This window comes from Callithrix jacchus, chromosome 15 (genome assembly GCF_049354715.1).
Source record: "Callithrix jacchus isolate 240 chromosome 15, calJac240_pri, whole genome shotgun sequence".
NCBI lineage: Eukaryota > Metazoa > Chordata > Mammalia > Primates > Cebidae > Callithrix > Callithrix jacchus.
The window spans coordinates 17837700-17851440 of record NC_133516.1 but is presented as its reverse complement, the minus strand read 5'-3'; the positions used below and the strand labels follow the sequence as shown (position 1 = coordinate 17851440).

The 13741-nt window shown below is 38.9% G+C and overlaps 2 protein-coding genes across 34 annotated transcripts in view; one reads left to right on the top strand and one right to left on the bottom strand.

The window, feature by feature from the left end:
- Nucleotides 1–13741, bottom strand: part of LPP (LIM domain containing preferred translocation partner in lipoma) — a 745086-nt gene that overhangs the window by 21737 nt on the left and 709608 nt on the right. For all 26 annotated transcript variants that reach the window (XM_035276043.3, XM_078350484.1, XM_078350478.1 and 23 more), the window contains one exon: nt 295–473. In XM_035276043.3, coding sequence (XP_035131934.1) covers nt 295–473 — 179 coding nt within the window. The remainder of the gene's footprint in view (nt 1–294; nt 474–13741) is intronic.
- Nucleotides 1–13741, top strand: part of LOC103788187 (uncharacterized) — a 245189-nt gene that overhangs the window by 203148 nt on the left and 28300 nt on the right. For 3 of the 8 annotated variants that reach the window (XR_013527210.1, XR_004734715.3, XR_013527207.1), the window contains one exon: nt 1–13741. This exon is cut by the window's left edge. The gene's annotated coding sequence lies outside the window, so the exon portion shown is untranslated. The other 5 variants (XR_013527206.1, XM_078350504.1, XR_013527209.1 and 2 more) reach the window with 4 other exon arrangements.

Sequence of the window (13741 nt, the reverse complement as noted above, 5' to 3'; positions counted from 1 at the left end):
GTTTCTTTCTAATACATACACACTATGGCTGAGCCAACTTTTTCATGGAGTTACCCAGAGATGCAATGGAGAAGCTCTGGGGAAGCCTTGATCCAGAGGCCAGGCTGGATGACTGCATGAATTGTCTGATATTAATTCTGGCATTAGATGAGGAAATCAATAAGTTCTTTTAAAGGCCTCACTAAATCCTGAAATGTTATAGTTCTGAGAGAGAAGAATGTATGCCCATATGCCAGGCAGTAAGAGCAGACTCTAAAAGGATAGGCAGGGTGGAAATGAGAGTAGGTTGCCTACCTGTGGAAGTCCTCAATGCAGTGAATCAGCCCGCCAGCATCCACAGTGAATGGGATCCCATCCAAGCTGCGGTGGCACATCACGCAGGTGAAACAGTGAGGATGATAGGCCTTCCCAGTGGCTCGGAGGATCCGCTCCATGATGGGCTTGGAACACACATTGCACTGCTCCAGAGTATTCTGAGGAAGGAAACAAAAGCAGCCTTAGACGGGGACAGAAGGAAGTCCATACTGCATGACAAGCAGCTTCACAATACAGCTTGTCTCAGGTCCTTGTCACACTGCTCTTCAGAAGGCATTTCTTACCGTTTACAAATCACATCTACAGCTTTAAAACAGCCCTTAAAAGTATAAAACAGGTGTTATCGACCAGTGAACAAACTGGCCAAAGAAGTGAATTATAGAGAGAAAGAAGCACAATTGGATGGGTCAAGTGGCTTTTCTAGTATCATTCAGGTAGGAGGTGGCAAGCCCAGAACTGAGAACACATGTTTTCTGACTTCTATCGTTGTTCCTTTTCTTGTTTCCTATAGCAAGGGTGACGGCAAACTTTTCAGAAAGTCCCATATCGTAAATGTTTCTGGCTTTGGTGTAACAACGAAATCTTGCTGTTATAGCTGGAAAGCAGCCACAGACAGCATGCAAACACATGGGCATGACTGTGTGCCTGTAACATTTTCTTTACCAAAAACAGACAGTGGGCTGGATTTGACCCATGGCTATGGTTTGTTGACCTTTGAACTACACCACTCAGCTTCCCCATTTGAAGAATCCTTCACTATTACATCTAAAATTCATGATCAAAGACACAGAGTGATCACTAAGGCCCCTAACTTTTTACAGAGTCATCTGTCAGATGACTGGGACAGAGCAAGCTAGATACAGAACCCAAATCAGAGCTCAGCATAATAAATGAGGCTTCCGAGCACTTAAAGCCTTGATTCCCACTCCATCTCCAGGTTTAGAGTTCATAAACTCTTGATAGAAATGTAGAATGTACAAGGGAGCTGGTTTGGAAAAGTGAATTAAGAAACTCATTTATCTGGCCTTAAAAATATGCTAAGCTTTAAAAATACATAGCATCCCTTAAAAGAGGTATCGCTTGGCTAGGTGCAGCGGCTCATGCCTGTAATCCCAGCACTTTTGGGAGGCTGAGGCTGGTGGATCACGAGGTCAAGAGATCAAGATTGTCCTGGTCAGCATGGTGAAACCCTGTGTCTACTAAAAATACAAAAATTAGCTGGGTGTGGTGGTGTGCGCCCGTGATCCCAGTTACTCGGAAATCTGAGGCAGGGGAATCACTTGAATCCAGGAGACAGAGGTTGCAGTGAGCTGAGCTCATGCCACTGCACTCCAGCCTAATGACAGAGTGAGACTACATCTCAAAAAAAAAAAAAAAAAAGACACACCACTTAGTGAGTTAGATCTCAGAAAGATCGGCTGTTACCTTTCCACCGTCCCCTTTAATCCCATACTCTTACCAAACTACCATGTTTCAGATGTAAAATGCTATATTCCAACTGAGATATGTGGACTAACTCATTGAGTTTACAATCTGGAATAAACCTGGGAAATGAATCTCATTAGAAAGCTGCAGAACTGAATGGGATGTGGAAATTCAGGAGTAACTGCTCTCTTACCATGAGGATATATAAATGGCTATGTAGCAAGAAGTTCTCTATGTAGGTAACTAGTGTCCTCATGTCTCTCTTCTTATAATACTCTCCTTGCCCCTGTCTCCAATGACTTCCAGTTTTCTTTTTAAACACAGAGGCGATCAAGTACAAATACCTTTCTGGATAACAAAATCTCAAAGGCTCCACAATCTAAAAAAAGCTAATTCTTTACATGGTATCCAACTCCCGCTTCTAAGCTCAGCTTCTCATAACATCCCAGACTACTCACTCTTGTACAAACCTATGTGAAACTTCTGTGCCTTGGCTAATGCCTAGATGTATCGCATATTGCCATTCTGACTTTTCAAGGTACAGGCCAGAAGACCAATTCCCCAGGGAAGCCTTCCTCAATGGTCCCACCTGGAATGAATTGCTTCTTTCTCTCCCATTCCTGAGCACTTTATTTACTTTGCTGACAATACTTCAAGTGTGCACTTTATTTAAATTTTTTGTGCACATGTCTATGTCCTCTACCAGACTATAATTTTATTCGGTGAAGACACTATGCCTTAAGAATGTATTTCTCTGTCCCTACTGAACCCAGTATATTGTCTGAAATAGAAATAAGCCTGAGACAAATGTGTGCAAAAACAATGAATGAAAGAATATTGTTTATATCCCACTCTGGCAGCACAGTGCTGGCCTGACTCCCTTAACTCTGGAATCCATCCCAAGATGAATTGGTAAATCCATCATCATCCTTCCCTCAGAGCTGCGGCTGCCTGAGGTTCTGAAATTGCGTAGTATGCCTCTGGTCACAGTCTAAACGCATGGAAACTATTAACCTATTTGTTTTTCCCATTTTGAAGTGGTGAAATTAAAATAGCAGAAGAGGACAGAATAAGAGTCTGGAGATGATGATGGTTTGAAGAATGAGGGCCTGTTTCTTTTCTGCGCTGACAATCTGAGCTAATGTGGCTGGAAATTGTCTTCCCAGGACTTATGTTTTGCTCCTCTGTGGGTTTTTATCTTTTTTTTTTAAGTCATAATGGAGTTGAATAACCAGAAACTGTTTGACCAGAAAATGTTTTTGTTTGCATTGAGGCTTGGCTGCAAGATTCAGCTCATTTACTCAAAACTAGCAGCAATATAGAAGGCTTGGTTTCTATGGAAAGACTTTGTGGTCTATAGAAGCTGTATTCAAAGGACAGGTAATACAAACATTTCTGAAACAGAGGGGAAACAAGTATAAAATATGCTTAGAATCAGCCTGTTGCAAAATGTCCCCAAATTAGAAAATAATGTTTTCAAGAATGCAGTCGATGGTATCCCAGGCTAGTGAGTGATGTAGGACATGTTACCTTTCACTAGCCTGCACCTTTTACTGCAGTCTTCCCCTTTCAGTCTCCATTGGGGCCCACTAGCAGCCATTGAGAAAGGAAAGAAACTCACAATGTCAGGGAGGAGGGGGCTGGGAGTTTCCCTAGTCCAAGCTCTCATTCCACAGGTGAGCAGAGAGACTTTGAAAACAGATCTGCTGGACCTGAGCTGTGGAGCGCATGGGAGGCAGCAGTGGGACTGGTACTCCAGTTACCTGACTCCCATGAATTCAGAGAAGGAGCTAAGGCATTCATTATGTAGCCATGAAAAAGGAAAGTTGCTAGGTGAAGAATGTGAATTATCCTTATGGCTTTGTCAAAATCTGCTGTATGACCTTGGGTAAATAATTACCTCCTTCCATCTCAGTTTCCTCATTTGAAAAATGATGATTAATTCAAACTCTATAATTTTATTAATCTGTGATAAATCAATATTAACAACGCTCGGAAAAGGTACATGTTTACATTACTAGAGATATACAAAAACAACTGATAACCCCTTACCAGAGAAAGGGGTGCTCATTTGCCAGAAACTTGGACTACATTACCTTTACTATGCACCTCCACTGATAATTCCAGAAACTGCTAATGGTAGAATTTGAAGGATCATAGAAGGATATTTTTGTGTTATAGATGATTATTTTAAAGCCAGACAAAAAGATGCACACTCTTCATATAAATATTGGGTTCATCTGAACTAAGTTAACATGAAATGGCTGACAAATAAAATGGTTTTGAAGAAAAAGAAAGTCTTCAAGCAAATAAATGAAAGAGGGATGTCTCTAAATATGTCTATTCAAATCACATTTTTTTTTTCTCCTAGGGTTGCCAGGTTTGATAGCTGGGGATTTAAGAGGAAAGAGCACCTTCCAGCTTACGAACCTTCAATATCAGCACTGTGCTTTGTGACTGGACTCCTGAACCAGCTTTATTGCTGTCTCATGGACTCCTCCTTCCAGCTGCCACATGGAGCTTTCTGCCATGTCTTTAATAAGCAACATTCTTTTACAAGCCCAGACTATCTTACACCCTACTTTGCCTGTTAGAGAATGCCTACTCATTCTTCGAAGTGAAACTCAAATGTCACCTCTTGTGAAAAATCTTTCCTAAATCTTTTTCTGTTGTATTCCAAGCAAAATAAGGAACTTCTTCCACTCCCATAGGATTGTATTATGTGTCCCCTGTGACACTGAACACAATGTACTTGATTTAGTGGTTTATGTCAACCTCTATGACTAAACTGCAATCGCTCTTCCCTCCTCCCATGAAGCCTTAGTCTGAGGTTGTGTTTCCTAGGAAACAAGGTCTGAAACAGATTTGCACACAGTTATGAAGACGTGTCCTTGCAATCAACACCTGCGGGAAAGTATAGGAAGTCCTTACACTTCTTAAACTTCCTGTTCCTATTGTGGATACTCTATCTACAGTATCCACAATACTAAGCATCCTTGCCCAGGGACCATAAAGTCCATGACACAAAGTAAATAATTGGTAACCAGCTGTGGAAGGCCTCTGGCCAAAGCTGAATGAAGAATCCAAATGTTAATCATTTTGCAGCAGGCACTGTTTAAGGATTTTTTTTTTCCCATAAAAAATGTTTTAGGTTACTCCAATGAAAGTATGCTTAAAGTGAGAAGATGTAAGAGTAGCAAGAAAAAGCAATTTCTGTTGCTAAAAGTCACAGCTTATCAACTTTTCTGAAATGTTGGCAACACAATTGTGATTAAAAACAACACACTCAGTGAAACTAAAAATTAAATCACAAATAAACTTTGTACAGAAAACTCCCATATGCAACTGTTTTAAAGTCAGGGAGACAATGGGGTTGTATTTTTTCTATCCTTGGATATTTTATAAATAACGTGTAACTCACAGGCAGAAGAGCTAAAGAATCGCCTGAATATAAATGAAGCATACAGGTAAAATAAACATGAACTACTAATGAGATGATAGAGAAATAAGAATATTACCATTATTTATATATTACATAGATGCATGTAAGTGTTCAATTTTGAGTATTTAAAATCAAGATATGTAGTCTTCATTTACATAAGTAATTGATGATTCAGAAGACTACAAAGTGATTACTGCCATTTAGAAATGTTAACATTTTTATTTTATAAAATTAAAATGTGATCTTATATTCATCTTTATCTTTTAAAGGTACAAAAACAATATTGTGAAACAGGAAAGACTCTTGGAAAGATAAGGGGTGATAGCTCATGATCTAGATACAGTTTTGGTCTTGTTGAGATAAGGACAAAAAGAAAAAAGAGAGAGTTAGAAGACATTCAATCTTCAAAAGTCTTTACAGATTACACTAGCCCAGGAATTTTCAACTCCTTTCACTTGGCCATTCACCCACAACCCTTTCTTCAGGGAAACAATTTATTTAAAAAAACAAAAAGCACACACAAAAGAGCTCCAAATCACCTCAGGCTGAAGCACATAAGGATGAAACCTGTGGGAGGATGCACATTGTACTATCTGAAAACCTTCATTCTAGTCCAACTGCTGGATTCAAAAATCTAAGGTATAGATAGGGAACACAGCTAGTGACAGATTGGGAGTTAGAATACAGGTCTCCTAATTCTCTGTCCAATGGAGACTCTCTCCGCTATATCACATTATACTGATTCTATACATCAGCAGACACCCTCTGTATTTCAAATAGAAAGAAGACATTCAGGCTTATTAAATGCAAGTTACATGCAAATAAATAGAGAAAACATATTAAGATCTTATGACAGTTTTTCTGCTAAACTCCTACAGGATAAGAGAGAAAACTCATTGCTGGATCCCAAGCATCTACAACAGTAAGCTTGTATAAAATTAATGCTCCACAAATATCAGTTAGTTAATGAATTAATATACTTCAGGTAAGTACTTCATATAAAATAAGTTTTTAAGTTTTTGTTTTTCTATTTAACCATGCAAAACCACTCTCTAGTGTAGAGCTTCTCAACTGGCAGGTTAACAGAAAATGTACTTCAGGTGGGTTCCAGGTGGACCATATTTGGGAGGGTTCAGGGGGACCAGAGGTGTCCAGAGTTCCTGAGTGGTTGCCTTGGGATAGGAGAGATCTCATCCACTTACGCCAGTGTGCTGAATGAATGCCATCATTTTCCACACGAACTGTGATGTGAAAAAGGTTGGGAGATACAGCTCAAGTGTGGGTAGGTGTTCCCAACAGAATGGCAATATGGCACAGTAAAAAAGGAGCAGGGCTATGACTCAGCCAATTTCTCTTGAAATGCCAGTGCCATTACTTGAACTTCAAATACTGCTATTGCCTAACTTAATTATGGAATACAAACTTATTATACCTTGACTCTGGTAATCAAGAATGTTTTCCAAATGATGGCAGTACTTTTGGGTTTCCTTTGCAGGTGAAGATACCATTTTAACTTGGTAGTTCTAACGACCCTATACTACATAACCTTTCAACAGCTTCTGCCTTCCCGAGAGACATGCATTTTTTTATTAACATTTCTCTTGCTCTTTTTAATGTCCTTTGCCTATATCTTAATCTAAGTTGATATTTGTATCTGCATGTTATGTGTGTTTTGAAACAGACTGTAAATAATAATTGCAAGCTTCATAGCATCCCATCCCTATGACTGTGACTTTTCAAAGAATCAAGATTCTTCTTTCACAGATGAAACTTTTCCTAATAGGAAAAGTTTTGAAACAATTTATTAGATAGCATCAAATCTCTAAACTGTATTTTCTTTTGATGTCATGACATACCCCCCCAACCCCTGAAAATGACAGCTATGAAACACATACCTAAAAATTCAGTAAAATAATTTCAACTTTTTTTTTGTTAACCTTTTGGAGTATAACTTTTTGCCTCCAGTGCTTATATTGCCTCAGCTTTCTTACAAACCCCCTTTAAACAAACTTTTCATATGCATCTCTAAAGAGTAGAGCTGGCTTCTCACTTATTCTAATATTGCAGAAAGCCTAAAGAGTGGAACAAAGTGTTGAGCACTGGCAGGTACAGGGGAAGAGATAGAAGACAGAGACGCTGTCCCTGCCCTCAAAGGTTCCCACAGCAGTGAGACAGATGGACACAACTATTAATATTCGATTCTAGGCAAAGGCCATGGCAAATCGCTATCAATGAGGCACGAGTAATGAATGATGGGAACACAGGGAAGAGAGCAATTACTTACGAGTGGTGAGAGAGCAGGCAGTATGGTATGGTGGTGGTTCGTGACTTTCTAAGACTCCATTGCAGTTGGGATTTGATTTGGGACTTAAAAAAAAAACTTACTTTAACCCACTTTGGAATTAATGTTTTGTTACAACAAGAGTCTTCACTATCTAATATTCTTTGAGAGGAGTCACAGATAAGCCTGCACTGAAACAAATTCATTTCACAGGAAGAATACTGGAACGAAGTCTGTGAATTGAGCAGTGAGAGCTGATGACTGTGCGTCAGCCCTTCATGCCACGGGCATAATGAACAGATCACAGAAGACTAAGACTATCATGAGAGGGAAACAAAAGAATTGAGTTCCTTTCCTTCCAAGACAAGTGAAGGGGAACTCAATATTGCCAGACATGAACACCGTGTTTTAACTAGCACAGACAAAGCCTATGTGTTACTATTAATATAGAATTTAGAAAAACAATTCTTTTCTTCTAAAATGTTCTGTTTGTATTTGAACTATACAAACTGGCTTTAAAATTAAGAAATATGCCCTAAAACCATAAGGAAAAAGCCAGCAGAAAGAACAAAAGGATCAGGGCAATTAGGCCGTTCTGTTCAATTTTGCCATGAGCTATAAATCACATTCTTCACAAAGTAAATTATGTCCTGTTTTTTTATTCTTAAGCACTAGGGTTAGGAATGTGATCTGAGCTTGCGAGTAAATCAGAAAAGAAAATCTCAATTATAGAACATTTAGTTTATCTGTACCTTAGTGCCCAGGGAGGTAATATTTTACCTTAAAATGTGTAACCCATGTGGCATGCTAGGTCTTCCAAAACACTTCTCTTAAATGTCTTCTAATCTTTAAAAAATGTGGGGCAGGGGAAAGGGGAGTGAGAGCTGGTGATTGTGTATCAGACCTTCATGCCATGGGCATAATGAACACATCAGAGAAGACTAAGACCACTGTGAGAGGGAAAGAAAAGAACTGAATTCCTTTCCTTCCAAGACAAGTAAATGACAGATTTTGCCTTTACAACATAAGTCATGTGAAGACTTATTAACTCAGCAGTCAAAGAAGGTCTGCCATATTACAGTAAGAGAATTAGTGAAGCATTACTAACATGGTGACCTGGGTTCAAAAAGCTAGGCAATTTTCTTGACCTTTCTGGCCTTTGGTTTCCTCATCTACTAAACATGAGTGAAATGTCTACACTGCAGTGCTGTGAAGTTTCAATGAGTTCTCATATTATGAAAGCGAGAACCCAGAGTCCTGACTATATAAGAAACGTTGGTTTTATAAATTGTCTATACAAGGGAATTGAAGGGGCTAGGACACTTATTCAATTAACTTGTCATCCTTTAATCATTTAATGTAACTACCACATTGAAGCACTGTATTTCTAATTTCTATAATTCTTTTCCTTTCACCATTAATTCTCCTATACTTTATATCTGTCTTTTTTTTTTTTTTTTTTTTTTTTGAGACAGAGTCTCACTCTTGTTGCTCAGGCTGGAGTGCAGTGGCACAATCTCCACTCACTGCAACCTCCACCTCCCGAATTCAAGTGATTCTACTGCTTCAGCCTCCTGAGTACTCCTGAGTAGCTGGGACCACAGGCACACATCACCATGCCCAGCTAATTTTTGTATTTTTAGTAGAGATGGGGTTTTACCATGTTGGTCAGACTGGTCTCAAACTCATGACCTTAGGCAATTCACCCACCTCACCCTCCCAAAGTGCTGGGATTACAGGTGTGGGACACCACGCCTGGTCATATTTGTCCTTTTAAAGAATGAATTATCTAAGGAATTGTGTAATAATACTCTAGGATAATTGGATAATGTCATAAAATAAAATGAGCTTCTAGATTGCGAAGTGACTTTCACTTGCTTTCCTGGGAATTTTGTGCAAAAGCTCTTCTTCTATGTAAACCTTGTTATACTGCAAATCCATACATTTCTTGCTTCTTCATAAAAGTAATTTGTATTCCTTTATACATGAAAAATAAAAGCTGATACTTTGACTTGGTATAGTCCTTAAAGTTCACTAAAAGTACGCAAACAGGAGCCCATCTAATCTCCAGAGCAATCTGGTATAGGAGGTAGAATGGTAGATTCTTTCCCCCATTACATGCCGCATAACTATATATGCAGCCAGGATTTAAACCTGTGTTTCCTAAAGTATAAAGAGAAAGGCTCATCATTCTACTTCACACTGTCCTCCAGTTAGCAAGTTTCTCAGATATCTTTCTACCTTATTCCATATAAAGGCAATTATACAGACCGCAGGTATTAATCTTTAGCATGCAGATTTCCTATACTTTTCATAAATACATAGTTTGTCTGAGCTTGAAATATTCCTCAAATCATCTTGTCCAACTGTCTCACCTCATACACTAGGACACTGCATTCTGGGAAGCTGATTTGCCTATTGTGGTATATTTGCCCAAAGTGGTATGCTATTTTGTGAAAAAGGCCGGGATGCAGATGACATGGTTTCTATGCAGGGCTCTTCTCTCAACTCCACACTAGGTCCTTTTTTGGAGGACCAACATTTCTCTCTGGTGTTCTGGAACTTTTAACAATAAGAATATGAAAAAATTAACATAATTACACATCCAATGAAAAATTGTTAAGCAGAGTAAATTACATTACTTGGGTTTTGTCACTGTCAAAACAAGATTGTTGCACACTGATAAATATGGGGGCCCTCTGGCTAACAGTGCAGAGGAGATAATCGCATCCAAAGCCTCACATTATGAAGCCTTAGGTCCACTTTCATAATTCCTACTATCAGCAACCTATAAATAGAGTTTATTAACAGACACTCAGAACAGTTTCACTGAAGCAGTGAATTTCCAGAGTAGCTGGAATTTCACAGCACCTTGAACAAAATTCCATAAGGTATGTAGGTGTCAATTTTCTCATCTATAAAATGAGATCTTAAGTATTCTGCCTTATCAACCTTCCAGAATTGTGAGAATTAAACATGACACGAAATGGGAGAAGCATTCTTTAAGAATGTAAGTCGATATAAAGATATTGTTATAAAGCTCTTTTTTTCTGGGGAGAATTACTGTTCCACAGAAGGATTGACCCTCTATCTTGGTTCAATAGCCTCTGACTAATCAACTAGGTCGACTTCTATCTTTCTTATTATTGGAGAGAAGCAGACGAGTATAAGATCTCCACACAAGTACCCATACTCCCTAGAATATCATGTTTGGGAAAATACAGATTATTTTGTTTTTGCTTTTGTGGTTTTGTTTCCAACAGATATTTTTTCTTGCCATGTATTTTATTTAGTTTACATACCTGGAGCACCTATTAAGTGATGGAGAAGTTGCATGTCATGCATTTACAGTGTGTACAGGGAAGTCTATGAGCCGATCAGAAGTCTCATAGAGTTCTCTGTCTACTTCACAGCAGTTATACCTGGCCTTTTCTTGACTTAATCTTAATCAAGATCCAACAAAGCCACTGGTACCTGCATCTGTGAAGCACCATCTTGACAACCCTCAATGTTGTTACCTTTTATTAAGAGTAGACACGAGGCCTTGATAGACAAAAAGACTTATTTGGGTCACAGAGCTAACTAACCCCAGCACTACACTGGAGTTGCTGAAATAGATGTTTACAGAGACTCTGTATGGTACACTGGCAAGGACAAATAAACCAGAAGTCGAGGGCTGTATTCTAGTTTTCCCAACATCAGCCACCAGCAGTGAGTTTGTGCAAAGCATTTCTCCTCTAAACCAAAATTCTGTTAGCTACAAAATAAGGGAATTAAGTTAATAGGCCTTTTGGTCCCTTAAAATGGATCGATTTGAGAACTGAACAAAAGCTTCAATAGGGCATGGTTTTTTTGTCTTGCTCATGGCATCACCCTCAGTTCCCAGAACAATGCCTGAGCATAGAGAAGGAGCTCAGTAAATATTTTAGTAAGTAAATGAATGAACGGTCATTTGGGAATATTCCAAAAAGTCATCCAACAGTATCTACTCCAATAGACATACTCAAAATTTCATCAGCATCCTTGGATGGCCCCCATCACTACACTATTTCAGAAGCCTCCTCTCCAAAGGCCAGACTCCGTCTCTTTATAGTGCCACTCTCTTCATAGTCCTTATCACTATCTGATACCACGTCATATATTTAACTACCACACTTCTACCATGCTTATTAGTCATTTCCCCACTAGTTTGTTCAAGACACAACTGCATTTGCAGTCTCTGGAGCAGTGTTTAAGACACAACAGGCAATCAATAAGTATTGGCTGCATACAAAATTAAATAACATTAACTAACCTAGATTCATCAAATCATCCTGCAACTTTTGTGTTTTTTATTCTATTTCTGCAAGAGTATATTTCTTAAAAAAAAAAAAAGTGCTACATATTTCCCCAGGAATATAAATGATCTGAAGTTAATCACACAGCATAGAAATTAGGACAATGCTCTTTTTACTTACAGCATTTGTCTACCATGGGTAACTAACCCATCCAGGAGAATATCTAAAACCCGTGCTTAAGCAATGATGTTTTCAGCTATGTGTATACACAGTAATGACTGCCTGCCTGCACATTTCTGATCAGAATTAAACCAATTTGAGTCATCTATTAGAATCAAGATCTGCAAGCAGAGACTAGAAATACTCCCAATACCATTCCATTCACATGTTGGTTCCCTTCAGAGTTGTCTGAAACTCAGCCCTGCCAAGATGTTTATTATCTACCTGGCTTTATGAATTACAATTACTTCCTAAATTATAGTAAGCCACAAACAACTAGGGTCATAGAAGGTCTTTCTTTGTACTCCTGGAGATGACAGAAAAGCTTCTTTGAATCAAACTTGATCCTCTTTCAAAAGAAAGGGATAACTTTAAGCCTGTAACTCCTGGGAGTGGCAAAGAGAAGAGCCAGAGGGCCATGAGCTAACTTCAATTCTCTAGAGATCAGTTGAACAGATTTGGCAATCATTTGGCTTCTGTTGAGAACAAGGCCTTCTAATTATATTTCTGCCAATAGAGAAAAGGCAGCACCATGACTTAGGAAGGCTGCAAAGAGATGCCAACATCTGTGACTGTGGGGTTTCCTTCCGAACAGAACACTGCTGATGTGTATGTCAGATACCTGGCTCTGGGACCCATTCATGTGAATGAAATCTCATGAGGAGCTCAAAAGGAAGCTGGTTATTTGCTTCACTTAAACTGTATCTTGGCTGTAATATTTCTGACACTAGAAATAAAATAATTCCATGTTTCAATTCCTCCCCCACCCTGCCAAAACTGATTTGTATTAACTAGGTATGAAAGGCACAGCCCGGGAGTACAGGGTTTTTCATTCTATAACTGCTTAAAGACAAAAAAGGCAGGAAGTACAGATGTTTTCTCCTTGCTGTTGAAAAAGAGTGGTGGACTAACTCTTTCAGCGTCTCTGGAATGCAAATTTTCTTTCACAGTTTAGCAGTCTTTTTTGGATTTCAGCACAGTGAACTAACACTTTCCTGGATTCCAAGACCTCCAGAGAACCAGATGGATGACAGAAATTGGGAAAAAGAACCCACACTGCTTGAAAAAGGTATGAATTTCTCACTCTGCATTTAGCCAAAAAGCACTGAAAATTAAAAGAGTGAAATCACTTGTGGTTTGTTCAAATGCATGCCATTCTAGAGTTGTTTGCGGTGAGTAAAAACAAAAAGGAAAAGGAAAAGAAAAAAATCTAAAGTGCTTCCATGGTTGGGAGTCTGTGTTCAGTTGAAGCTAGGAAGCAAACTTTAACAGACATGATATGTTTACTATCAAAGGAAAGAAGGATTGTAGATGGAAGAGATTACCGAAGAGGATCATTTTATATGCCTGTGCTCTGAAGCCAGTGACTGCTCCCCAAAGCCAAACGTTTTAACTAGATGTTCAAGGCGCTTCAGGATACTGTCCTACCTCCCCTGCCCAGGCACTTATCCTATCACCTCCCCCACAACTCAGTCTTTTTCCTGTCAACCCAAGCTTTTAAACACTTTCTGCTCATTTTCTTTCATGCCTTTCCATCTACTGTTGCCCCTGTCTTGAACATTTCTTAATAAGTTAAATACATCAAATTGTAAGGCCCAGGATGTGTGAAGGTTATCTCTTTCATTAATCACTCTCCTCTTCTATTCTTTCACAGCACCAGAACAGAGACCCCAAATACAGTGTTATCTGTTCATATGCTATAGCAGATTGTAATTTTCAAAGATGACTACACCAAAATGTATCTCATCTCGCAATGTGATACTAACAGTCCACCAGTAAGAG